This window comes from Silurus meridionalis, chromosome 27, assembly GCF_014805685.1.
Source record: "Silurus meridionalis isolate SWU-2019-XX chromosome 27, ASM1480568v1, whole genome shotgun sequence".
NCBI lineage: Eukaryota > Metazoa > Chordata > Actinopteri > Siluriformes > Siluridae > Silurus > Silurus meridionalis.
The window spans coordinates 18,753,481-18,777,609 of record NC_060910.1 but is presented as its reverse complement, the minus strand read 5'-3'; the positions used below and the strand labels follow the sequence as shown (position 1 = coordinate 18,777,609).

Sequence of the window (24,129 nt, the reverse complement as noted above, 5' to 3'; positions counted from 1 at the left end):
TAAAAAAATTGTATAATGTTATCTACGCCTCATTAGTGCTTTTGTTATGAGTCTAATAAAAACAAATTAAATCCTTGAATGACTTATTTTAAAAAAATATTTCAATGATCATACAATGATTTATTAACTATGGCCATTGTGTTGCGTTCAAGATGGTTTGTAAATGAATCATTATTAAAACTGTTTTTCTTAACAATTTTTTTTAATGGAAATGAATAGTTTTGCAATTAACATTGTAGAGAAACAAACTTGGAGTGCCCCCTATAGGTCAAATACCACGTCTGCAAAATCACACAATACTGCAGTCTAATAAAGAAGTTTAGAAGAAAAATCCCACTTCAGCTTCCAGAATATATTTGACATTTTTAGCCTTGTGGTGTTGGGCAGAAGCTTTTATCCAAACTGAGTTACAGAAGTGCTTTAATGTTTCTAGCAGTAAATCCATTACTGGTGATACTGGTTCACTGGGGCACACTAAGAATATTATCAGCCTATTCATTCTGTTGGGGTAATAAAGTGCTAATGTAGCTCTGTTAGTAAGAGGTAGGTGAGCTCAGTACCGGGCAGCTGCTGGCTGAGATCTACTGATCACCTTCTCAAAGTGAATAGAGCAAGGGTTAGGCTTTACTGTGCACGTGCTTACTCAGTTTAAACGGTTATGACGTCAAAACAGACAGATTTTTTTAAGGACGCGCGCAGCCGACTGCGATGACGTCAGAGTCACGAGCCTTTAGTGAGAAAAGAAAGTGAAAGTGAGCGCGAGCTTCGGTTCGTTCTTGAGATCACTATGGAATAAAGTGTCAGGAGGCTGAATTTTACACGGTGAGTTTATTAGACACTCACACACTCCACAAACACACTCAGTACACACACACACACACACACACACACACACACACACACACTCACACAAACTCAGTACAATATAAAGCTCTAATCTTCCTGTCATGAGTTTATATAATGGAGTGACGTGGAAGAACAAAACTGCGGAAACATCAACAATCCCACACTCATGTAGTTCTCCTGTTTTATACCTTCATCTCTCTCCGTGTTTTTCCATCATTTCCTGTAAAATAAAACTCATTCCAGTTTCCAGATGTTTGAGTTGAGATGCAGCTGTTTGGGTCAGGTACAGAAAGATCAGCAGTGTGATGCAGAGATCTACTTCCGGGATGTGTTCCGGTAGCTGCAGTGTGTGTAATACACCTGTACATTCTCCACTTCAGTAGAACCTCAGAGTCAGGACAAGTGTGAGGGAGATCTGGGAGAAGATCACACGTTCTAATGGAGCTCACACAGATAAAACACCACAGATATTACAGAATGGTCATCAAACGGAGCAGTGCTCATGCTGGAGCTGGACCCGGAGCAGTGCTCATGTTGGATCTGGAGCTGGATCTGGAGCAGTGCTCATGCTGGAGCTGGATCTGGAGCACTGCTCATGCTGGAGCTGGAGCTGGATCTGGAGCAGTGCTCATGCTGGAGCTGGATCTGGAGCAGTGCTCATGCTGGAGCTGGAGCTGGAGCTGGATCTGGAGCAGTGCTCAGGGACAATGTTCATAATTAAAAGCACTATAGAAATAAAACTGAACTGATTAATTAAAAATCATCTTCTGCACTACACGTCTGTTTCTATAGGACGAGTGGTGTTCTTATCTCCTGGTTTCCTCCACTTGACTCCACCTTTGCAGTGGTATTGGAGTTGTCATGTCTGCTCCACCATGCAGTCCTGCACTGATCACTGTGTCCTGCTCATCTTCATCGTCCTGGTCACCCCTGGTAAGTGTGATTTTGAGAAATGGCTGTGGAAAATCAGTGTTCATTCCTCCACAACACCATTAGTGAGACATCAGACTCTGCTGCAGTTCCAGTTAATCCCAAAGCTATTTATGGAGATTGATCAAGTCAGGGCTTTGTGCAGGAACTGAGTTCAGTATTCATGTGTCTTCATGAAGCTCACTCAGGGGTATCATCATGCTGGACTCATGACGTTGTCATGTCTGGATCGGTGTGTTCCAGTGAATCGCATGTACTGATTGTGATGATACAGCAATTAGAGAATTAGAGATAAAGTTCATTTGTTCTATACTGGTTTCCAGACTTGTTCTGAGCTGTATATGGGTGTGATGACCAGGACTGCACAAACTGTATTTCACCAATGACTGTTTCAGGCCTGAGACCAAAATCATTACTCAGATTCTGGGCCTTTATTGGTTTCTTTCTCTTTTGTTAGAGTTTTTTATCCAACAGAACAAGAGTGATGATGGTGTTTATCTTTCTTTCAGTACCTACACTGGCTTTTATCACTGTAACAGTGAAGCTTCATCAGTCTGCTAAACTCCCCTGTAATTACACATGTCCTGGTCTGGGCAAATGGACCATATCTCATAATCGAGACAATGTTCTGGCTCAGTGTGATCAGACGTCATGCAGCTCAGTGGATGGATATAAAATATCCCATGATGAGTATGTGAAGGGGGATCTCTCTCTCACCATCACTGCAGCTGATTACACTCACAGGGGTTTATATACCTGTAACTGTAACAGCATGGACGTTCGTGATGTGCGTCTCAGCATCGAGAGTAAGTGTGCAGTCACTGACCAGGTGTGGGTGATAAGTGATTCAGATCAGTTTTTAATGAAGTTATTCTCCTCAGCTCTGATGTCATCAGTTGAGTTAAACCCTGGTGAGGATCTGCTGATGGATTTACCTGTACCACAGTCACTGGAGGTGATTTATAAACCCAAAGATTCATCAGGTTTATACGGTGAACAGATCTGTACAGTGACTAAACACATACTACAGTGTAAAGCTGAATACACACCCAGAGCATCACTCAGTTACCCCGAGCTCACACTGAGAGATGTGAACATCACCCACAGTGGCATTTACACCATCCGGGACGTGGAGTATGAGGAAAATATTTATATATACACACTGTATGTAATAGGTACGTCTTCCACATTAACAACAACATCACACTCACAGTCTTCCTGCTGGCACTAATGACCTGTGATCACCTGTGATTATCTGTGATTTCCTCTGACACTCTGCTTAATTCTAGATTACAGCTGTGATCAGTGATTCAGTGTAACAGCTCACATGCTTGTGTAATGTTTATATAATAATGTGCACAGTGCAGATTCTTATTCCTCTCATAACTCCTTCACTTCTCTTTCATTATTAAACTATTGACTATTTGAGTTTGTGTGTGTTTTATAGAGATCCAGCGGATTACTGACGGGCAGCCAGTAAACCAGCTGTTAGCATGGCTTTTACCTGCTCTGACATTGATGATGGGGGTAATTATAGGACTAGTGTGTTTTCTAAAGATTAGATCTAAGCTTTTGAAGTGTGTGAAGCTGCAGCAGGAGGAACAGGAGCGTTTGGAACAGGAGCGTTTACTGCAGCAGGAGGAACAGGAGAGAATACTGAAGGAGAAACTCCTACAGGAGCGTATGGTGAATCAGCAAATGGAAGAAGAGCATGCAATACAGCAGCAACAGCAGCAGGCCTACATACAGCATCTGTGGATGTGCCTGGAGGAACGTGTAAGTCATGGAGATACTTCTCCTGTAACCGTCCTGCTGAGAGTTCACAAAATGTATCGAGATGAGAATCACATCAGCCTTACTTATGGAAATGCACATCTTTAATGTGTGTGTGTGTGTGTGTGTGTGTGTGTGTGTGTGTGTGTGTGTTATATTGTATCTTATTGTATCTTACAGTTGTTGTATATTTTACAGAGAAACTCCAGTGCAGCAGGTATGAGACAGAGGCGAGCCTACAGTGAGGCAGATCTGAACCAAATCATCCTGCGTTATCAAGAGCAAGAAAGAAACGAACAAGTAAGAAAGATTTGCAAAAGCTTTTTGTTTTCTTCAGGCACAAAATCGCTGCCACTTCGTGTCATCGCCAACGTTTTTACACCGGTCTAGAGATATGGAGTCTTTAGCGTTTTATGCTCAGCTTCAAGAATTTCTCTCTTAAAGCAGAAAATCCTGATTATATCTTCAGAATATTAAATATTAAATGTAAAACACACACACACACTTATATACACATCTGTATTACCTTAATGGGCTCTAATTATTTATATTTATTAAATTAAATTCGATCAATTTAATTTGTGCCAAATTAATTCATTACTCAATTTAATTGATATAATAAAAAAGTGTATTGCTTTAATTTGTATATATTTTTAATCCAAGCAGGTATTTTATTTAAAACTGTAAAAAAATGTAAACTGTTTATGTTAACAAATGTTAATAATGAACAACAAGCTATTTTATGTTCCCCCCACCCCCCCAAACCATGAAAACTGAGGTCCGTAGTGAATTGTGAATTCTTTTTACCGTTACACCACTAATAAATACATAAATAATAATTTAACTGTTTTTTATAAATGTAAACTTATTGACTCTAAGCACACTGTAAACTTCACGTATAATTTGGTGTCAATGTGTATATATATATATATATATATATATATAATTGTGCCTGTGTGTGTGTGTGTGTGTGTGTGTGTGTACAGTATATATCTTATATTTGATGTTTGTATTTCAGATTCCCGTGTTTAAAACTTCACGGATAAGTAGTAGAACACGCATGTCACAGCGATCATACAGTGAAGCAAATGTGAGACCATTTATGATTTTCATCCCTTTTATGTGTGTGTGTGTGTGTGTGTGTGTGTGTGTGTGTGTGTTCCAATGTTAGGGCTACAGTTAAGGTTAGATATAGATTTTTTCATTTTTGTTTGTTCTAATTGTTTTACACAGAGAGAAAAAGTTTCATCTGATGAGTAACTGTACAAGAGAAATGTACCTGTCACCTGTCCAATGTTGGATGGTTAATTATCATTTGATTTCACAGTAGTTTTACATGGAACCTGAATGTTTCTGAACACATTTGGATCATGAAATTTATTGTGTTTATTATAAATAGAACTGAGTTTTTCATGTAAGCTGCAGGATGTGATGGTTTTGGATAAAGCAGTAGATAAATATGATCATAAATGTGAGGTGTTTCTACTGCTTCCTGAATTCTCACTAACTAAAAAATAAATGCACACACACACACACACACACACACACACACACACACACACACACACACACATATGTATGTGAATGGATGTATTTGATGTATATTATTATATATTTGACAGGTTTCCCAGGTTGGAAGTAGACATGCTTCAGCTGCTGAGTCACGTGACAGCCTGTACGGATGGAGGGCACAAATGGGAGACTGGGACTCCTCCACAGAGCAGGATTACGCTGGAGCAGTCATGCTGAATCGCAGTTACAGCAGCGCCAAATATTCCCCATATTTACACGTGTCTGACTGCTACACTGAGGAATATTTTCAGTGGCATACAGATGATGGTGTCACAGCCAGCCCAAACCAAAGTGAAGCCATGGATCCGTTCTCCTACAGTTCATGGTTCTAGTGATATGATGGGGTGAGAAATGTTTTCCAGGTTACTGTTAGTCTTCATAATGCTGAATGTATTGTGCTATTTCTTGTCTCTTTATGGCTGAGGTCGTAATTCCAGCAGGATTTTAACATGAACTCTCTGAGAAATGCTGCTCACTGAAAGCACACTTAAATACACCAACTCTTATCTGTGTTGTGTGTGAAAATCCCAGGAGATCAGCAACTCAAAACCAACAGCCATGCAAACCTGGTCCATTTCACTGAAATGTCCAGTGGTGGGGAACAAGAAAAGCCATTTTCAGGTTGTTCTCCAACAGTGTCTGTGCATTTGCTTGACTCCCACTGGGAAATTGTTTTTATATAATCTCAGTTTGTTAGGAAGTCAGAGCTCAGGATCAGCTGTGAACTGGAGCAGAGGGTTGATGGCTTCACCCCAAAACCCTCCAGGAGCAGCTTGGCAGTTCTGGGGCTTCCTCAGAATCCCTCACTACATAATCATGAAGCCTCCACTGCCTTTGATAAATAACATTAAAATATTAAACACTATATTTTGGTTTACAGTCGAGATCACAGTTTTCACTGCTGATTTATTTCATGTAAAAGGAACAATATGCAGAAGTTCTACACTGATACTTTACACTGGGTAAACTCTTACTGGAGCTCCTGGATGTGATCACCACAGAGGAGTGTAATGAGTTTGTGTTATATGCAGGGAAGTGGGTTTTGGAGTGTGTAAGGGATGTGGATGGTGTTTAGAGATGTTCTGAGTAATTCATGTTTTAGTGTTTTTGTTATATTTCTTGTTTATCCTCAGATTTCCAGTTATTTCACATTTCACTTGAGTTCAAGAGCATTAAGTTTAAAATGTAAAAATGAGCAGTATTGTATATGAGGTGTTTCAGTTTAATTAGAAGTGTGGTGCAGAGTCTGAGTAAAGAGAAGAGTGAAGAACTACTGCACCTCTGGAAACACGGTGAAATCCGTGAAACAGATTGATGATGTTTTTAAGAATGTATTAGACTCTTTATATTGTGGGAGAGTGTGTACAGGATTCAGAGCGTTCCTGCTGAACAATCTTCTACTGAAACACCCTGAACACTGCTGTAGGAGATGCACTTTATTTATCACCTACACTGCGTCAGAATCCTAAAGCACTCTTTACACTCTTTACACTCTTTACACTGTTTACAGTTTACACTCTTTACACTCTTTACAGTTTGCACTCTTTACACTCTTTACACTCTTTACACTGTTTACAGTTTACACTCTTTACACTGTTTCCATGGAGCTTTTTACAAGGACAAACGCTATGATTGTTATCTTTTGGTACTTTAATATAATAATTTGGGTCGTTTGGGAAATTATTGTAACAGTCCATACTACTGATTTATTTTTCTATTTTTGTATTTGTGTTTTAAATCCTCCATTACGTTTCCTGTGCAGAGAAAATACTGTATATTATAAAAAAAGAAATCCTTAATGTCATCATTTCATTTGTAGATTTATTAAAGCGAATGTGTTTGAATGTGTGTGTGTTTGTGCTCCGTGGTCTCGACTGTAATGTTTGTGTTTTAAAACCACATCTCGTCAGACAGAGATATTTTGTGGAGTAAACCTGCGAACCCCACAGACACATTCCCATGATGCAGCTCGATGTGCACCTTGAAGTCATTAGCAAATTAGTTCAACATTTACACGAAAACAGTGTGTGTGTGTGTGTGTGTGTGTGTGTGTGTGTGTGTTATAACACAGTGCATGTTGAAGATTTTTTGGATACTTTTTTTCCACCAGATGCATCTCCTTTTCCACCCTGATCCTCCTCTGAGTGTTTCTCCTTCTGCACAACTGAAACACACACACACACACACACACACACACACATGAATCTCAATAAACCTTAATTGCACTGTTCTATACCTGCTGAAGTGTGCTGAGATGTACCTTCTTGCAGATCATCCACTTTTACTGCAGCTGCTTCAGAAATACATGCCGCCTATAAAACAAACACACACACACACACACACACACTTGCACTGAACCCCTGAAGTGAATATATGCCACTTTACTGCATTATATGTATCATATTTCTCACCTCCAGAGAGTTCTCCAGAACCCTTCTCTTCTCCTGAGGAAGACTCCTGAGGTACCTGAGAACATGAATAACAGGACACGGTCCAGGACTGATGTGTAACACCAAACATCTGCTTTCATTCCATATGTTCTATCTGATACAGGGTTCAGGTGAAGGAGACCAGTGGATGGTTTGTGGTGGTCTACACGACCCCAGGCAAGAGGAAAAGTGGGTTTAAAGATGATGATGCTTACGGAAGACAAGATTTTTCATTATTTTTTTAGCCAAAGATGATGAGCATGTTTTATACATGAGGCTCATCAGTTAAATGAAATGGTAATGATTAGTATAATGAATATTTCATGATACTCGGTGGCAGTGGGGATACATATTGGCAGATGATTGTCTTCTCAGGTCCAGTTTAAAGTTCACACCATTTTTTCACAGCTTTAATTTGAACGAAATGATCAGTTTTACACCGGATTTATATCTGAACCAGCTTGTGTACAGTCTGACTGATGAGCGCCCCCTATAGGCCGTAACACCGCAACTGCAACATCAGAAATTAAACAGCTAAAAAAAACATAAAGGAAATAAAAAATCTCAAAACATAAACGCCACATTTATTTATTTATTTATTTAAATTCCAAACTGCATTTCAGAAAAGAGTCAGTTTATAATCTCTCACCTCTTTAAGTAGGAGTCTTGTTTCTGTCTTACTGTAGCACCTGAAGAAATGGGCATGGTGTAAAACACACACACACACACACACACACACACATATACACACACTCACACACCACACTCAGCACACACACTAACACTCAGAACACACACTCACACATAGCATTGGTTTCACCTTCATGCAGCTCAGGTATAGTAATATAATATAAAACTCTATCTCTGTGTAGAGCTGAAAACACACACTGCTCACACCGGAAGTGGAGTTTGTTTGTGTCTCAATGGCAACCAGAAGCTCAGAGTTTATGTGCATGCCATCAGATACAGTGTGAAGACTTTCAGTCCTTTTATTCCACTGATTCAGCAGAAACTACATTACTGAGATCTCATTATAATGATATTCACATACACACAGACTTTATAATAACCTTTATCATATTCAGTTATTATTATAAAAAGGTGTTTAGACTCACTCCTTTTCGTGTTGAGCATAAATATTATATTATATATATATTGTAAATAATCAAAATTCACACACATGTTAAGCAGATAAACATGAAAATAACTCAATACACGTGAACATGTACAGAACAGTGTTCTACAGAATATATTCAAGAATAATAGAATCATTATCAATAACAAGAATAAATAAAGTGAGTGTGAAATGAAAGTAATAAATGTAATAAACAGCTTGGTGATGAGAGAGTGTGTGTGTGTGGGGGGGGGGGTGATGAGAGCTGGAATTAGTGTAAAATTAGTTTATAGATAAATAGATTTCACACACACACACACACACACACACACACACACACACACACACACACACACACACAGGTTATTATGGGTTGTAAAATATCACACGCCATTACTTTCGTACACCGGAAGTTCCGCCCTCTCTATCCGGAAGTGATGCAGTTCCAGCTGTTTATTGTTGACACAGGGAGGGAGACGGACGGTAAAGATGGCGGTGTCCCGTCGCTCCTCTCAGCATCACGGAGCGCTGCCTTCTCCTCCGCGCAGCGCCCTGTTCTCCTCCCCGCCGCCGGACACTCCCGCAGTCACCCCGGAATCAGCGTCTTTGAGCCCGTCGGAGAGCGGCGCGGTTTTGGTCTCGGTCTCGGCGGCGGTGGAGGTGGTGGTTCCCGCGGCCTCCCCGGGCCGCCCCGCTGCGGCTGTGTGCGCTCAGGGCGCTGATGGGGAGGAGAGCTGCGGGGCCGGGGCTGTGGCTGGGGCAGGGGCCGGGGCAGGGGCCGGGGCCGCCGGAGGAGCGTTCAGGGAGCTGTTCGAGGCCTGCAGGAACGGAGACGTGTCCCGGGTCAAGCGGCTCGTGGACTCGGTGAATGTGAACGCTAAGGACGTGTCCGGGAGGAAATCCACTCCACTTCACTTCGCCGCAGGTTCACACTTAATCCGCATTTAATCTCCATTTGGCGCTCAGTATCTCATACTCACACCTGCACCCAGTCCACTTCAGTGTCTTCTTCTAATACTCACACCTGCACCCAGTCCACTTCAGTGTCTTCTTCTAATACTCACACCTGCACCCAGTCCACTTCAGTGTCTTCTTCTAATATTACACTTTATTATATTCTATTTCCTGCTCTGATGATCTGATACTCTGTGTACCTGTATTACACATCTATCATAATAATAATAATAATAATAAATCTCTAGCTCGCTGTAACATCACCTTCACAACAGAAATACTCTAATAAATAAATAACATGTGGGTCTCAGGGTTTACAGCTGTGGCACAGCTGGATTTCTGTATAAAGGGGTGAATTTGGTGGTGTTTCTCGTTCGTGAGTGAATCGTGCTGTTACTATACATGGGCATGTGGGCGGAGCGATAAGCAGTGATGGTCTCTGATTGGTCAGATGTAATGACATCAGAATGGTTCTGTTGTGGTGAGCAGTGTGTCACCGTGACGAACTTTCTGTCTGGTATCTGATTTATTTTTCCTGCACGGTGTATCAGAGAGGAATGAGGAGTACAGGAACCATTTCTTTCTTCATTCTATTTTATTGATTACTGCAGCATGGGGTTTGAGTGAGGGGTTCAGATCAGATGATCAGGACATTAGATTAGATTAGATTCTAAACAACATTGTGTGTGTGGGTGCTGCAGGTTTTGGACGTAAGGATGTGGTGGAACATCTCCTGCGTACAGGAGCAAATGTTCATGCACGTGATGATGGAGGTCTGATTCCTCTGCACAACGCGTGTTCCTTCGGTCACGCTGAGGTGGTGAGTGTGTTACTGTGTCAGGGAGCAGACCCCAACGCCAGAGACAACTGGAACTACACACCACTGCACGAAGCCGCCATCAAGGGCAAGATCGACGTGTGTATAGGTAAGAGTGTACACACACACACACACACACACACACACACACACACACAGACAGGGAAAGAATTTATACATTCTTTATACTTAAATCATTTCTCTTATCTCCATGATTCTTTGGGGTGGAGACTCTGCTGTGGCATAAACAATCAACATATTTCTATACAAGTGGGATGTGTGTGTGTGTGTGTGTGTGTGTGTGTGTGTGTGTGTGTGTGTGTGTCAGTTCTTCTCCAGCATGGCGCTGACCCCAACATCAGAAATACAGATGGCAAATCAGCTCTGGACCTGGCAGACCCTTCAGCCAAGAGTGTGCTCACTGGTATACACACACACACACACACACACACACACACACACACACTATTATCCTGAACTCTTCTTGAATTGTGTGTGTGTTGCATTGTAGGTGAGTATAAGAAGGATGAGCTGTTGGAGGCAGCGAGGTGAGTGTGTTTCTCTCTCACACACACACACACACACACACACACACACACACACACACAAGTTTAGTAATTTATTGTGTTTGTTGTGTAACTGTGTGTGTGTTCCCTCAGGAGTGGGAATGAAGATAAGCTGATGGCTCTTCTCACACCACTCAATGTCAACTGTCACGCCAGCGACGGGCGCAAGGTGACCACACACACACACACACACACACACACACACACACACACTGTTACCCTGCATTACATCCTGATGAGATGTAGTAGTGCTTTCACGTCGTGTCAGAATCTCTCACACACACGCACTGAGCCGACCGTCTGTCCTGGTGACTTGTTGCTATGGTAACCAGACTGGAGTGTGTGTGTGTGTGTGTGTGTGTGAGTGGTGAGGCACGGCGTGAACGTACCGGTGTGATGTCACTCTGTAGGTGTTTCAGCCCTAAATGTTCTTACGTTCTGCCTTCTTTTTATTTTTTTCTGGACACTTTTAGTCAACTTCCCAAAAGATGCTGGTAAGTGTGTGTGTGTGTGTGTGTGTGTGTGTGTGTGTGTGTGTGTGTGTTCAGAGTCGACGTGTTGGTGTAAAAACTGGTCATTTTTCACTCGTTCATCCTTGAACCTGCACTTCTTTATTTTCTTTTGGACTCCACCCATTTCCTCATCTCACCTGCTCAGAGACCAGCTGGATGTTGGACATGATGATGTGATGATGATGATGTGATGATGGTTTTAGAGGCATGTGCTGATTACTGCTATAATCTCAGTATAAATCACGTGTAATATAAATAATAAACACGCAGCTCGTCCTCCGTCTGACTGTTACTCAGCACTGACACCACATCAACAACCACACGTCTGAGAAACAGAGCCTTAACGTATCAGAGCGAGGTCTTTAACACACACACACACACACACACACACACACACACACCTACCGCACTACAGTCAGACCTGCTGTTAGAGAGAACGAATCCCCACCTTCTGACCATTCAGCAGCAGTGTGTGGAAATGTAATAGAACTTCAGCACGTGCCTGCTTACTGTCTTTATTTTCAATCAGAACGTCCTGTTTGTGTTCGAGCCTGTCATCCTGCACGCTGTCACTCGTGTGTGTGTGTGTGTGTGTGTGTGTGTGTGTGTGTGTGTGGGCACAGTTGGCATGTCGTGTCTCGGTGCTTGGTCTAAACACACTTAGTCAAAGCCCCAGGTTTCGCAGGTGATGTAAAATTCTGTTCCTTTGTTTGCACAAGTGTTTGAGTCTCCTGGGATCTGTGTCTCTCAGCTGTACACATCTGGATCCTGGTGTTTCTTCTCTGATCATCAGGCAGTATTTGTGTAAAAAGAAAGGAAGCCCTAGTTGAGGTTCAGGTGTGTGTAGTGGTCTGGGGTTCACCTGGCCCAGGTGTGGCAGCTGCAGCTGGAATGCAGAGTTCTGAGTGTGGTGATGTGCTGGATGCTGCTGGGTCTGATCTTTCAGTTGGGTGTCTGATCTGTGTGGGTGTCTGATCTCTTTTGGGGGTCCAATCTTTATGGGAGTCTGATCTGTGTGGGAGTCTAATCTTTACAGGTGTCTGATGTGTGTGTTGTGATCGGTGTGAGAGAGCATGATGCACCACTGCATGAGAGTGTGTGATGTTTGTGTTAGATGTTTATGTCAGCGTGATCAAGGTGCACTTCCTGTTTAGTACAGGATCAGGGGGGCAGGCGGATGAGGGAGAGACTAAACTAGGTGTTTGTGTTTAAATCATGATTGTGTGTGTGTGTGTGTGTGTGTGTGTGTGTGTGTGTCTCTAAATCCTGATTGTGTGTGTGTGTTTCAGTCGACTCCACTGCACCTGGCTGCAGGTTACAATCGTGTGCGCATCGTCCAGCTGCTGCTGCAGTACGGAGCAGATGTTCACGCTAAGGACAAGGGGTGAGGAACATAAAGCACACACTAGAGCTTACACACACACACACACACACTCTCACATCATGTCTGTTTGTTCTCCCTCAGAGGTCTGGTTCCTCTCCATAACGCCTGCTCCTACGGTCACTATGAGGTCACTGAGCTGCTGCTGAAGGTGAGTGGTGACTCCACACACTGCTTCTCCTGCACTCTGATACAGTAGCTGTGTAGATGTAGTGATTCAGGGTTGGAGTGATGTGTGTGTGTGTGTGTGTGTGTGTGTGTGTGTGTGTGTGTGTGTGTGTGTGTGTGTGTGTGTGTGTGTGTGTGTGTGTGTCTCACTCAGCATGGCGCGTGTGTGAACGCGATGGACCTGTGGCAGTTCACACCCCTGCACGAGGCGGCCAGTAAGAACCGAGCGGAGGTGTGTTCACTCCTGCTGAGTCACGGAGCCGATCCCACCGTCCTCAACTGTCACGGCAAGAGCGCCATCGAGCTCTCACACACACCTGAACTCCGAGACCGACTCGCCTGTGAGTCTCACACACACACACACACACACACACACACACACACACACACCTGAACTCCGAGACCGACTCACCTGTGAGTCTCACACACACACACACACTGAACTCCGAGACCGACTCACCTGTGAGTCTCACACACACACACACACACACACACACACACACACACCTGAACTCCGAGACCGACTCGCCTGTGAGTCTCACACACACACACACACACACACACACACACACACACACACACACACACACACCTGAACTCCGAGACCGACTCGCCTGTGAGTCTCACACACACACACACACACACACCTGAACTCCGAGACCGACTCGCCTGTGAGTCTCTCACACACACACACACACACACACACACCTGAACTCCGAGACCGACTCGCCTGTGAGTCTCTCACACACACACACACACACACACACACACCTGAACTCCGAGACCGACTCGCCTGTGAGTCTCTCACACACACACACACACACACACACACACACACACACACACCTGAACTCCGAGACGACTCGCCTGTGAGTCTCACACACACACACCTGAACTCCGAGACCGACTCGCCTGTGAGTCTCTCACACACACACACACACACACCTGAACTCCGAGACCGACTCGCCTGTGAGTCCTTCACACACACACACACACACACACACACACACCTGAACTCCGAGACCGACTCGCCTGTGAGTCTCACACACACACACACACACACCTGAACTCCGAGACCGACTCGCCTGTGAGTCTCACACACACACACACACACACACCTGAACTCCGAGACCGACTCGCCTGTGAGTCCTTCACACACACACACACACACACACACACACACACCTGAACTCGAGACCGACTCGCCTGTGAGTCTCACACACACACACACACACACACACACACACACACACACACACACACCTGAACTCCGAGACCGACTCGCCTGTGAGTCTCACACACACACACACACACACACACACACCTGAACTCCGAGACCGACTCGCCTGTGAGTCTCACACACACACACACACACACACACACACACACACACCTGAACTCCGAGACCGACTCGCCTGTGAGTCCTACACACACACACACACACACACACACACACACCTGAACTCCGAGACCGACTCGCCTGTGAGTCTCTCACACACACACACACACACACACACACACCTGAACTCTGAGACCGACTCACCTGTGAGTCTCACACACACACCTGAACTCCGAGACCGACTCGCCTGTGAGTCCTTCACACACACACACACACACACACACACACACACACACACACCTGAACTCCGAGACCGACTCACCTGTGAGTCTCGCACACACACACACACACACACACACACACACACACACCTGAACTCCGAGACCGACTCGCCTGTAAGTCCTTCACACACACACACACACACACACACACACACACCTGAACTCCGAGACCGACTCGCCTGTGAGTCTCACACACACACACACACACACACACCTGAACTCCGAGACCGACTCGCCTGTGAGTCTACACACACACACACACACACACACACACACACACACACACACACACCTGAACTCCGAGACCGACTCGCCTGTGAGTCTCACACACACACACACACACACACCTGAACTCCGAGACCGACTCGCCTGTGAGTCCTTCACACACACACACACACACACACACACACACACACACACACACACACACCTGAACTCCGAGATCGACTCGCCTGTGAGTCTCTACACACACACACACACACACACACACACACACACACACACACACACACACTGAACTCCGAGACCGACTCGCCTGTGAGTCTCACACACACACACACACACACACACACACACACACACACACACACACACACCTGAACTCCGAGACTGACTCGCCTGTGAGTCTCACACACACACACACTCACACACACACACACACACACACACACACACCTGAACTCCGAGACCGACTGCCTGTGAGTCTCACACACACACACACACACACACACACACACACACACACACACCTGAACTCCGAGACTGACTCGCCTGTGAGTCTCACACACACACACACACACACACACACACACACACACACACACACCTGAACTCCGAGACGACTCGCCTGTGAGTCACACACACACACTGAACTCCGAGACCGACTCGCTTGTGAGTCTCTCACACACACACACACACACACACACACAAACTCCGAGACCGACTCGCTGTGAGTCTCTCACACACACACACACCTGAACTCCGAGACCACTCGCCTGTGAGTCTCACACACACACACACACACACACCTGAACTCCGAGACCGACTCGCTTGTGAGTCTCTCTCACACACACACACACACACACACACACACACACACACACACTGAACTCCGAGACCGACTCGCTGTGAGTCTCTCACACACACACACACACACACACACACACACACACACACACACACACACACCTGAACTCCGAGACCGACTAGCCTGTGAGTCTCACACACACACACACACACACACACACACACACACACACACACACACACACACACCTGAACTCCGAGACTGACTCGCCTGTGAGTCTCACACACACACACACACACACACACACACACACACACACACACACACACCTGAACTCCGAGACCGACTCGCCTGTGAGTCTCACACACACACACACACACACACACACACACCTGAACTCCGAGACCGACTCGCCTGTGAGTCTCACACACACACACACACACACCTGAACTCCGAGACCGACTCGCCTGTGAGTCTCACACACACACACACACACACACACACACACACACACACACACACACCTGAACTCCGAGACCGACTCGCCTGTGAGTCTCTCACACACACACACACACACACACACACACACACACACACTGAACTCCGAGACCGACTCGCCTGTGAGTCTCACACACACACACACACACACACACACACACACACACCTGAACTCCGAGACCGACTCGCCTGAGTCTCACACACACACACACACACACACACACACACACACACACACACACACCTGAACTGCAGACATTTTTAGATATAGATATTTGCTGTGTAAATGACTGTGTGTGTGTGTGTGTGTGTGTGTGTGTTGTCTCTCAGATGAGTTTAAAGGTCACTCCCTGCTCCAGGCTGCACGTGAGGCTGACGTGGCCAAGGCCAAAAAGGTTCCACCAGACATCATCAACTTCAAACACCCACACTCTCAGGACAGCGCTCTGGTAACACACACACACACACACACACACACACACCTACACACCTACACACCTGACCTGTTATACATATTAATTTCATTTTCTTTTATTCTATATAAAGTGTATAATATAATAATGTACAATACAGTTACTGACCATTATTTCTAACGTGTGTTTGTGTGTCTGTGTAGCACTGCGTCGTGGCGTCCCCTCATCCCAAGCGCAAACAGGTAACAGAGCTGCTGCTGCGTAAAGGAGCCAACATCCATGAGAAGAACAAAGAGTAAGACACACACACATACACACACATACACACACACACACACACAGCTTTTCACTCCATACATCTTTACCAACTCAACCTATTCTTTATTTTCTCACAGTTTCATGACCGCGTTCCACGTGGCTGCAGAACGAGCTCACAACGATGTGCTGGAGGTTCTGCAGAAACATGGAGCAAAGGTGTATACACACACACACACACACACACACACACACACACACACACACACACACACACACTAAACGTCAGTGCATATACTTTTCACTATTTACGCCCCCTACGTATATACTGTAATGTAACTAAAATTCCTGTGTGTGTGTGTGTGTGTGTGTGTAGGTGAACGCGGTGGACACTCTGGGTCAGACTGCCCTCCACAGAGCCGCTCTGGCCGGTCACATTCAGACCTGTCGTCTGCTGCTAAGCTACGGCGCTGACCCGTCAATCATCTCTCTCCAGGGGTTCACAGCTGCTCAGATGGGCAACGAAGCTGTGCAGCAAATACTGAGTGGTAACTCCACTACCACCTCCATACCTCACCTTAACCTCACACCACTACACATCTCACCACTACCACCTCCATACCTCAGCTTAACCTCACACCACTACATCTCACCACTAACACTTTCATACCTCACCTTAACCTCACACCACACACATCTCACCACTACCACCTCCATACCTCAGCTTAACCTCACACCACTACATCTCACCACTAACACCTTCATACCTCACCTTAACCTCACACCACTACATCTCACCACTAACACTTTCATACCTCAGCTTAACCTCACACCACTACATCACACCACTACATCTCACCACTACCACCTCCATACCTCACCTTAACCTCACACCACTACATCTCACCACTAACACCTTCATACCTCACCTTAACCTCACACCACTACATCTCGCCACTACCACCTCCATACCTCACCTTAACCTCACACCACTACATCTCACCACTAACACCTCCATACCTCACCTTAACCTCACACCACTACATCTCACCACTAACACCTTCATACCTCACCTTAACCTCACACCACTACATCTCACCACTAACACCTTCATACCTCAGCTTAACCTCACACCACTACATCTCACCACTACCACCTCCATACCTCACCTTAACCTCACACCACTACATCTCACCACTAACACCTTCATACCTCAGCTTAACCTCACACCACTACATCTCACCACTAACACTTTCATACCTCACCTTAACCTCACACCACTACATCTCACCACTAACACTTTCATACCTCACCTAAACCTCACACCACTACACATCTCACCACTAACACTTTCATACCTCACCTAAACCTCACACCACTACATCTCACCACTCCTCCTCCACACCTCACCTAAACCTCACACCACTACATCTCACCACTCCTCCTCCACACCTCACCTAAACCTCACACCACTGCATCTCACCACTCCTCCTCCACACCTCACCTAAACCTGTAACTGACTCCATGAGTTTATAATCGGAGTTTGTGTTGTTTTTATATAGAGAACATTCCAACTCGAAACTCTGATGCAGATTATCGCTTCCTGGAGGCAGCCAAGGCAGGAGACCTCGACACGATGAAGGTGTGTGTGCGTGTGCTAAACGATCATTTGAATGAGGTGAATTTGTAATTAACTGTGTGTGTGTGTGTGTTTGTGTGTGTGTGTGCAGCAACTATGCTCTCCTCAGAACGTGAACTGTCGTGATCTGGAAGGACGTCACTCCACTCCCCTGCATTTTGCTGCAGGTTATAACCGTGTGGCCGTGGTGGAGTATCTACTGCAGCATGGAGCTGATGTCCACGCCAAGGACAAGGGGTCAGACCTTCATCACCCTCATCATCCTCATCATTCATTACACACACTGTGCTCAACACAACAGTCCTCATCTTCATCATCTTCATCATCATTACACTTTAGTGCAATAATCACTTCATTTACACTTTTATTCATCATCATCTGTTAACTGAATAACTGAATCCTGATCCTAAACAATCTGAATCTCTCTCTCTCTCTCTCAGGGGTCTGGTTCCTCTCCATAACGCCTGCTCGTATGGTCATTATGAAGTAGCTGAGCTGTTGGTGCGTCACGGAGCGTCTGTGAATGTAGCTGACCTGTGGAAATTCACTCCACTGCACGAAGCTGCAGCCAAGGGCAAATACGAGATCTGTAAACTGCTGCTCAAGGTGAATACACACACACACACACACACACACACACACAATAGTAATGTGGAGCCACTGTTTATAGTGTCAGAGATTTTTAGACCTCTTGTGTTCCCCTGATTGTGCAGCATGGTGCTGATCCCTCAAAGAAGAACCGGGATGGTAATGTGGCTCTGGACATGGTGAAGGATGGAGACACAGACATCCAGGACCTCCTGCGTGGAGACGCCGCCCTGCTGGACGCCTCGAAGAAGGGCTGCCTCGCCCGCGTCCAGAAACTGTGTACCAGCGACAATATAAACTGTAGAGACACACAGGGGAGAAACTCTACACCCTTACACCTTGCAGGTACACACACACACACACACACACACACACACACACACGTCATCTTTGTTGTGAGTACACAACATTTGTTCTAAATAATCTGGCTTGTTGTTTACTTATGCATTTTCTGTGTGTGTGTGTGTGTGTGTGTGTGTGTGTGTGTGTGTGTTAGCGGGTTACAATAACCTGGAGGTAGCGGAGTACTTGTTGGAGCACGGTGCAGATGTTAATGCGCAGGATAAAGGAGGTCTGATCCCGCTGCACAACGCCGCCTCCTACGGGGTGAGAAACGCCACTGCAGCACTGAACACCGACTCGTATCCTGTCCCCCTGTCCTCCTGTCCCTCACACCTGCATGTGTCCCCTCTCTGTCTCTCTCTGTCTCTGCAGCATGTGGACATAGCGGGTCTGCTGATCAAGTTTAACACGTGTGTGAATGCGACGGATAAGTGGGCGTTCACGCCGCTGCACGAGGCGGCGCAGAAGGGAAGGACCCAGCTGTGTGCACTGCTGCTGGCCCACGGCGCCGATCCCACCATGAAGAACCAGGAGGGGCAGACAGCGCTGGACTTAGCCACGGTACACTGATGGAGCTCCACACACACACACACACACACACACACACACACCTGCACATATAGGGCTGTGTGATTATCAGTATTGATAATTGGAGAATATTTTGCTGAGTGTGTTGGTGTGCTGGTACCTTCAGGACCATGGACAGCTGCCCTCATACGTTTTCATGTGATTTGTATTTAGATGTATTTACACACTGAGTCGTGCAGCTCAGAGGGACAGATAATTAGGATTATTTTTGTTGTGAAATCGAGCAAAAAACAGGCAGTGTGGAGTCTAAAATGTTAATCTCCTAATATTGTTGTTTATTAAACACTTTTCATGTGATGTATGAAATGATATAAATGTCTATAAGCTGAATTTTGTGATCATTCTCATTATAATAGACTGAATCACGCAGGGCTCTAAACACGAGATCTAAACACGTATTAAATCTCTCTCTGTCTCCAGGCGGATGATATTCGTGCTCTCCTGATGGACGCCATGCCCCCCGACTCTCTCCCCAGCTGTCTGAAACCTCAGGCCACGGTGCTGAGCGCCAGTCTGATCTCCCCCGCCTCCAGCATCGACAACCTGAGTGACGGGGCCTGCGGGGGGGCTGATGGGGCCACCGGGGGCGAGCGCAAGGAGGGAGAGGGTGAGACCGTGTGTGTGTGTTTACAGAACCAGTCAGTGTATGGCATGCCTCTTTATATTAAAGGAGAGTGTGTGTGTGTGTGTGTGTGTGTGTGTGTGTGTGTGTGTGTGTGTGTGTGTGTGTGTGTGTGGTTCCTTTGCAGTAGCAGTGTTGGATATGAACATCTCTCAGTTCCTGAAGAGTCTGGCCCTCGAACACCTGCGAGATATTTTTGAGCGTGAACAGGTGAGATGTGGCACAGCGTCAGTGTTTCATCTGCTGTGTGTAGTGTGTGTACATCTACAGTTCATCACAGAAGTGTGTGTGTGTGTGTGTGTGTGTGTAGATCACCCTGGATGTCCTGGCTGATATGGGACATGAGGAGCTGAAGGAGATTGGAATAAACGCTTATGGACACAGACACAAACTCATCAAAGGCATCGAGAGGCTGCTGGGGGGTCAGCAGGGTGAGTGTACACACACACACACACACACACACACACACACACACACACACACACACAGAGTAACACACACACACACACACACACACACAAAACATACTAACATTACTCTGTGTGTGTGTGTGTGTGTGTGTGTGTGTGTGTGTGTGTGTCAGGCGCAAATCCGTATCTTGCCTTCCACTGCACAGCTCAGGGCACAGTGCTCATTGACCTGCCACCTGACGACAAGGAGTTCCAGTCTGTGGAGGAAGAGGTACATACACACACACACACACACACACACACACACACACACACACACACACACACACACACAGATACTTATAACACACACACTAATGCTTTGTGTGTGTAACAGATGCAGAGCACGATCCGTGAGCACAGGGACGGAGGAAATGCCGGAGGAGTTTTTAACAGATACAACATCATCAAGGTGCTGCATCATTCTCCTCTCACACACACACACACACACACACACACACACACTATATATATATATTTATATATAGTGTAGATTCTGGCTCTGTATACACTACTGTTCACAATTAAACCCTGGTGCAGATATAAAGAGTGTATAACGAGCTAGTGTTACTGCACGTTGCTGTCAGTAGGGGGCAGTAGTGATCACAGACTACTGAATGTTCTGAGAAACTGAATTTGGTATGTTAACGTGCTGCAGATCCAGAAGGTGGTGAATAAGAAGCTGCGTGAGCGTTACGCACACCGCCAGAAGGAGATCTCTGATGAGAACCATAACCACCAGAACGAGCGCATGCTGTTCCACGGTACACACACACACACACACACACACACAGTAATCTATGGTTCCTGGGTGATGCGCTGTGACTGAGGCAGGGTTTATTTGGTCTCCAGGTTCTCCGTTCATTAACGCCATCATCCATAAAGGCTTTGACGAGCGCCACGCCTACATCGGCGGCATGTTCGGAGCCGGAATCTACTTTGCAGAGAACTCGTCCAAAAGTAACCAATACGTCTATGGGATCGGAGGAGGGACGGGATGCCCCACCCACAAAGACCGCTCCTGCTACGTGTGCCACAGGTGAGCACGGCCACGCCCTCTTCACCGAGAGGTATCACTTCTTTGTGGAGAGCGTTTACTCATACTGTGTGTGTGTGTGTGTGTGTTACAGGCAAATGCTGTTCTGCAGGGTGACTCTGGGGAAGTCGTTCCTGCAGTTCAGTGCGATGAAGATGGCTCACGCTCCTCCTGCTCATCACTCAGTGATCGGGAGGCCCAGTGTAAACGGCCTGGCCTACGCCGAGTACGTCATCTACAGGGGGGAGCAGGTATACACACACACACACACACACACACACACACACACGGAATATAAACTTCACTGTGCTCATTGCCTCTGATTTTTGTGTTGTTTTGCTGTTTATGAAATGTGTGTGTGTGTGTGTGTGTGTGTGTGTGTGTGTGTGTGTGTGTGTGTGTGTGTGTGTGTGTGTGTGTGTGTGTGTGTGTGTGTGTTAGGCATATCCAGAGTATCTGATCACCTACCAGATTGCGAAACCAGAGAGCAGCATGCAGAACAGCACTGGAGCACAACAGAAATCATAGTGTCTCTCTCTCAATCTATCCTCCTTTCTCTCTCTCTTCTCTATATCCTCTCTCTCCTTTCTCTCTCCCTCTGTCTCTCTCTCTCTCTCTCTCTCTCTCTCTCTCTCTCTCTCTCTCTCTCTCTCTCTCTCTCTCTCTCTGTCTCTCTCCTTTTCTCTCTCCTCTCTCCTCTCCTCTCTCTCTCTCTCTCCTCTCCTCTCCCTCTCCTCTCCTCTCTCTCTCTCTCTCTCTCTCTCTCTCTCCTCCTCTCTCTCCTCTCTCTCTCCTCTCTCTCTCTCCTCTCCTCTCTCTCTCTCTCTCTCTCTCTCTCTCTCTCTCCTCCTCTCTCTCTCTCTCTCTCTCTCTCTCTCTCTCTCTCTCCTCCCCCTCTCTCTGTAAGACGTTGGTGTGATTATTGCACAGGTGAAATGTGAACCGCTCCCTGGGCGGATGTCTTCGTGCCGTTGTCGTGTATGACTCGTGAATTTGCACTTTTTACAGACGGAGTTATTTAAGTTATTGGAGATGATGGGGATTGTGACGTGACCCGTGTACAGGAATGAGATGATGAATCATGTAAAACACGTTGTGATGATCTGAACTGTCGTATTCGAAAGTTGTATTTTGAAGAAAGTCATGTTTTTGTTTCGGTTTGAATGTTAATTTCTTTTGAATAAACCTCAGTGTAACATCGAGTTGAGTCTCCATCATTCACTGTGTACACATTCAGCAGAAGATAAATACAGATGTTTCACCTCCTCCAGACTACAGGCTTTAATATGATATTTATAATCCTATAAGATGAGAATAGCACTGGGGTGTGGATCATTTCATTGGGAATGAAAGACTGTAGATGTTCTCAGATATCACTGCCTCTTACTCAGTACTAATGAAACTTTAAGATAAGTACAGGCAAATGACAATAAAGAAAAGAATATTTGTGAGTGTTTTTGCTCTAATATAAGAATTCTACATGATTTTATTATCCTGATGAAACTCCGCCCAGGGATTCAGAAGTGGGCGTGGCTACTCGATCCTGTTTGAAGTATGTCGATATATTTTACAGCAGGTATTTATAATTGTGTACTGATCGACCCGACCCGAACCGAAAATAGTTCTTTACTGAAGATTATATTCATATAAACACACATTTATGTGAAATAGACGCATTTGCGCACATGCGCACGACAAATATTGTTTCCGGTTCGGCTCGAAAGGCCACAGTGGGCGTGGTTTGCTCTCACGGCGCTTTTTGGTGACGTCACTGTGTTTTGAAACGAGTTGCGGAGACATTAAAGGAAGTGTTTACTGTGTTACAGAGTCTATCAATAATATACTTTATTCAGTTCTCAGTGAATAAAGACAGGAGGAGTGTGTACTGTATTATAGATGTAGTGTGTGTGTGTGTGTGTGTGTGTGTGTGTGTGTGTGTGTGTGTGTGTGTGTGTGTGTGTGTGTGTGTGTGTCCTGTAGCAGTGATGTG

General features: G+C 45.6%; 3 protein-coding genes and 1 long non-coding RNA gene across 13 annotated transcripts in view; 3 read left to right on the top strand and 1 right to left on the bottom strand.

Moving 5' to 3' along the window:
- The first annotated feature begins 724 nt into the window (after nucleotides 1–724).
- LOC124380738 lies at nucleotides 725–6,965 on the top strand. Of its 2 annotated transcripts, none has more exons than XM_046841972.1 (8): nucleotides 725–822; nucleotides 1,639–1,779; nucleotides 2,286–2,582; nucleotides 2,658–2,951; nucleotides 3,224–3,552; nucleotides 3,748–3,849; nucleotides 4,568–4,639; nucleotides 5,172–6,965. In XM_046841972.1, exons 2-8 carry the CDS (start codon nucleotides 1,722–1,724, stop codon nucleotides 5,451–5,453), a joined length of 1,434 nt encoding a protein of 477 aa, XP_046697928.1. In that variant the 5' UTR covers nucleotides 725–822; nucleotides 1,639–1,721; the 3' UTR covers nucleotides 5,454–6,965. The 2 variants fall into 2 exon arrangements, with proteins under 2 accessions (XP_046697928.1, XP_046697929.1); XM_046841973.1 differs by having other exon boundaries at nucleotides 736–822; nucleotides 1,090–1,779.
- Nucleotides 6,966–9,020: 2,055 nt separating this feature from the next.
- tnksb (tankyrase, TRF1-interacting ankyrin-related ADP-ribose polymerase b) lies at nucleotides 9,021–22,792 on the top strand. 4 transcript variants are annotated; one of them, XM_046841952.1, is made up of 28 exons: nucleotides 9,021–9,589; nucleotides 10,320–10,544; nucleotides 10,764–10,859; nucleotides 10,947–10,983; nucleotides 11,095–11,170; nucleotides 11,475–11,495; nucleotides 12,803–12,897; nucleotides 12,979–13,045; nucleotides 13,217–13,403; nucleotides 16,538–16,656; nucleotides 16,824–16,915; nucleotides 17,016–17,094; nucleotides 17,252–17,423; nucleotides 18,438–18,517; nucleotides 18,606–18,751; nucleotides 18,955–19,120; nucleotides 19,228–19,447; nucleotides 19,599–19,708; nucleotides 19,817–20,005; nucleotides 20,453–20,639; nucleotides 20,785–20,864; nucleotides 20,965–21,085; nucleotides 21,238–21,335; nucleotides 21,441–21,515; nucleotides 21,762–21,867; nucleotides 21,956–22,142; nucleotides 22,234–22,390; nucleotides 22,581–22,792. In XM_046841952.1, exons 1-28 carry the CDS (start codon nucleotides 9,154–9,156, stop codon nucleotides 22,665–22,667), a joined length of 3,711 nt encoding a protein of 1,236 aa, XP_046697908.1. In that variant the 5' UTR covers nucleotides 9,021–9,153; the 3' UTR covers nucleotides 22,668–22,792. The 4 variants fall into 4 exon arrangements, with proteins under 4 accessions (XP_046697908.1, XP_046697907.1, XP_046697910.1 ...); XM_046841951.1 differs by having other exon boundaries at nucleotides 20,782–20,864; XM_046841954.1 differs by lacking the exon at nucleotides 11,475–11,495.
- LOC124380752 lies at nucleotides 14,561–15,087 on the bottom strand. The gene is made up of 3 exons (XR_006924727.1): nucleotides 14,875–15,087; nucleotides 14,619–14,839; nucleotides 14,561–14,583 (listed from the first exon to the last, which is right to left on the bottom strand). It is a non-coding gene; the product is annotated as an uncharacterized LOC124380752 (long non-coding RNA).
- An 880-nt stretch (nucleotides 22,793–23,672) lies between the features above and the next one.
- idua (alpha-L-iduronidase) overlaps nucleotides 23,673–24,129 on the top strand; it is a 4,553-nt gene continuing 4,096 nt past the window's right edge. Inside the window, exons 1-2 of one of the 6 annotated variants that reach the window (XM_046841967.1) lie at nucleotides 23,673–23,691; nucleotides 24,120–24,129. The exon at nucleotides 24,120–24,129 is cut by the window's right edge and continues 141 nt beyond it. In XM_046841967.1, the coding sequence (XP_046697923.1) occupies nucleotides 24,125–24,129 (5 nt within the window). In that variant the 5' untranslated portion in view covers nucleotides 23,673–23,691; nucleotides 24,120–24,124. Of the gene's footprint in view, nucleotides 23,716–23,898; nucleotides 24,044–24,080 lie in introns of those variants that run through there. The other 5 variants (XM_046841961.1, XM_046841962.1, XM_046841963.1 and 2 more) reach the window with 5 other exon arrangements.

Bases quoted from the DNA above. Each gene is read 5' to 3' on its own strand.
- tnksb (XM_046841951.1), top strand. From the start codon at position 9,154: ATGGCGGTGTCCCGTCGCTCCTCTCAGCATCACGGAGCGCTGCCTTCT. The intron at 12,898-12,978 runs GTGAGGAACATA...GTTCTCCCTCAG, and splicing joins GTTCACGCTAAGGACAAGGG to AGGTCTGGTTCCTCTCCATA. The intron at 22,143-22,233 runs GTGAGCACGGCC...TGTGTGTTACAG, and splicing joins TCCTGCTACGTGTGCCACAG to GCAAATGCTGTTCTGCAGGG.
- LOC124380738 (XM_046841972.1), top strand. From the start codon at position 1,722: ATGCAGTCCTGCACTGATCACTGTGTCCTGCTCATCTTCATCGTCCTG. The intron at 1,780-2,285 runs GTAAGTGTGATT...TCTTTCTTTCAG, and splicing joins CATCGTCCTGGTCACCCCTG to TACCTACACTGGCTTTTATC. The intron at 2,952-3,223 runs GTACGTCTTCCA...TGTGTTTTATAG, and splicing joins ATACACACTGTATGTAATAG to AGATCCAGCGGATTACTGAC.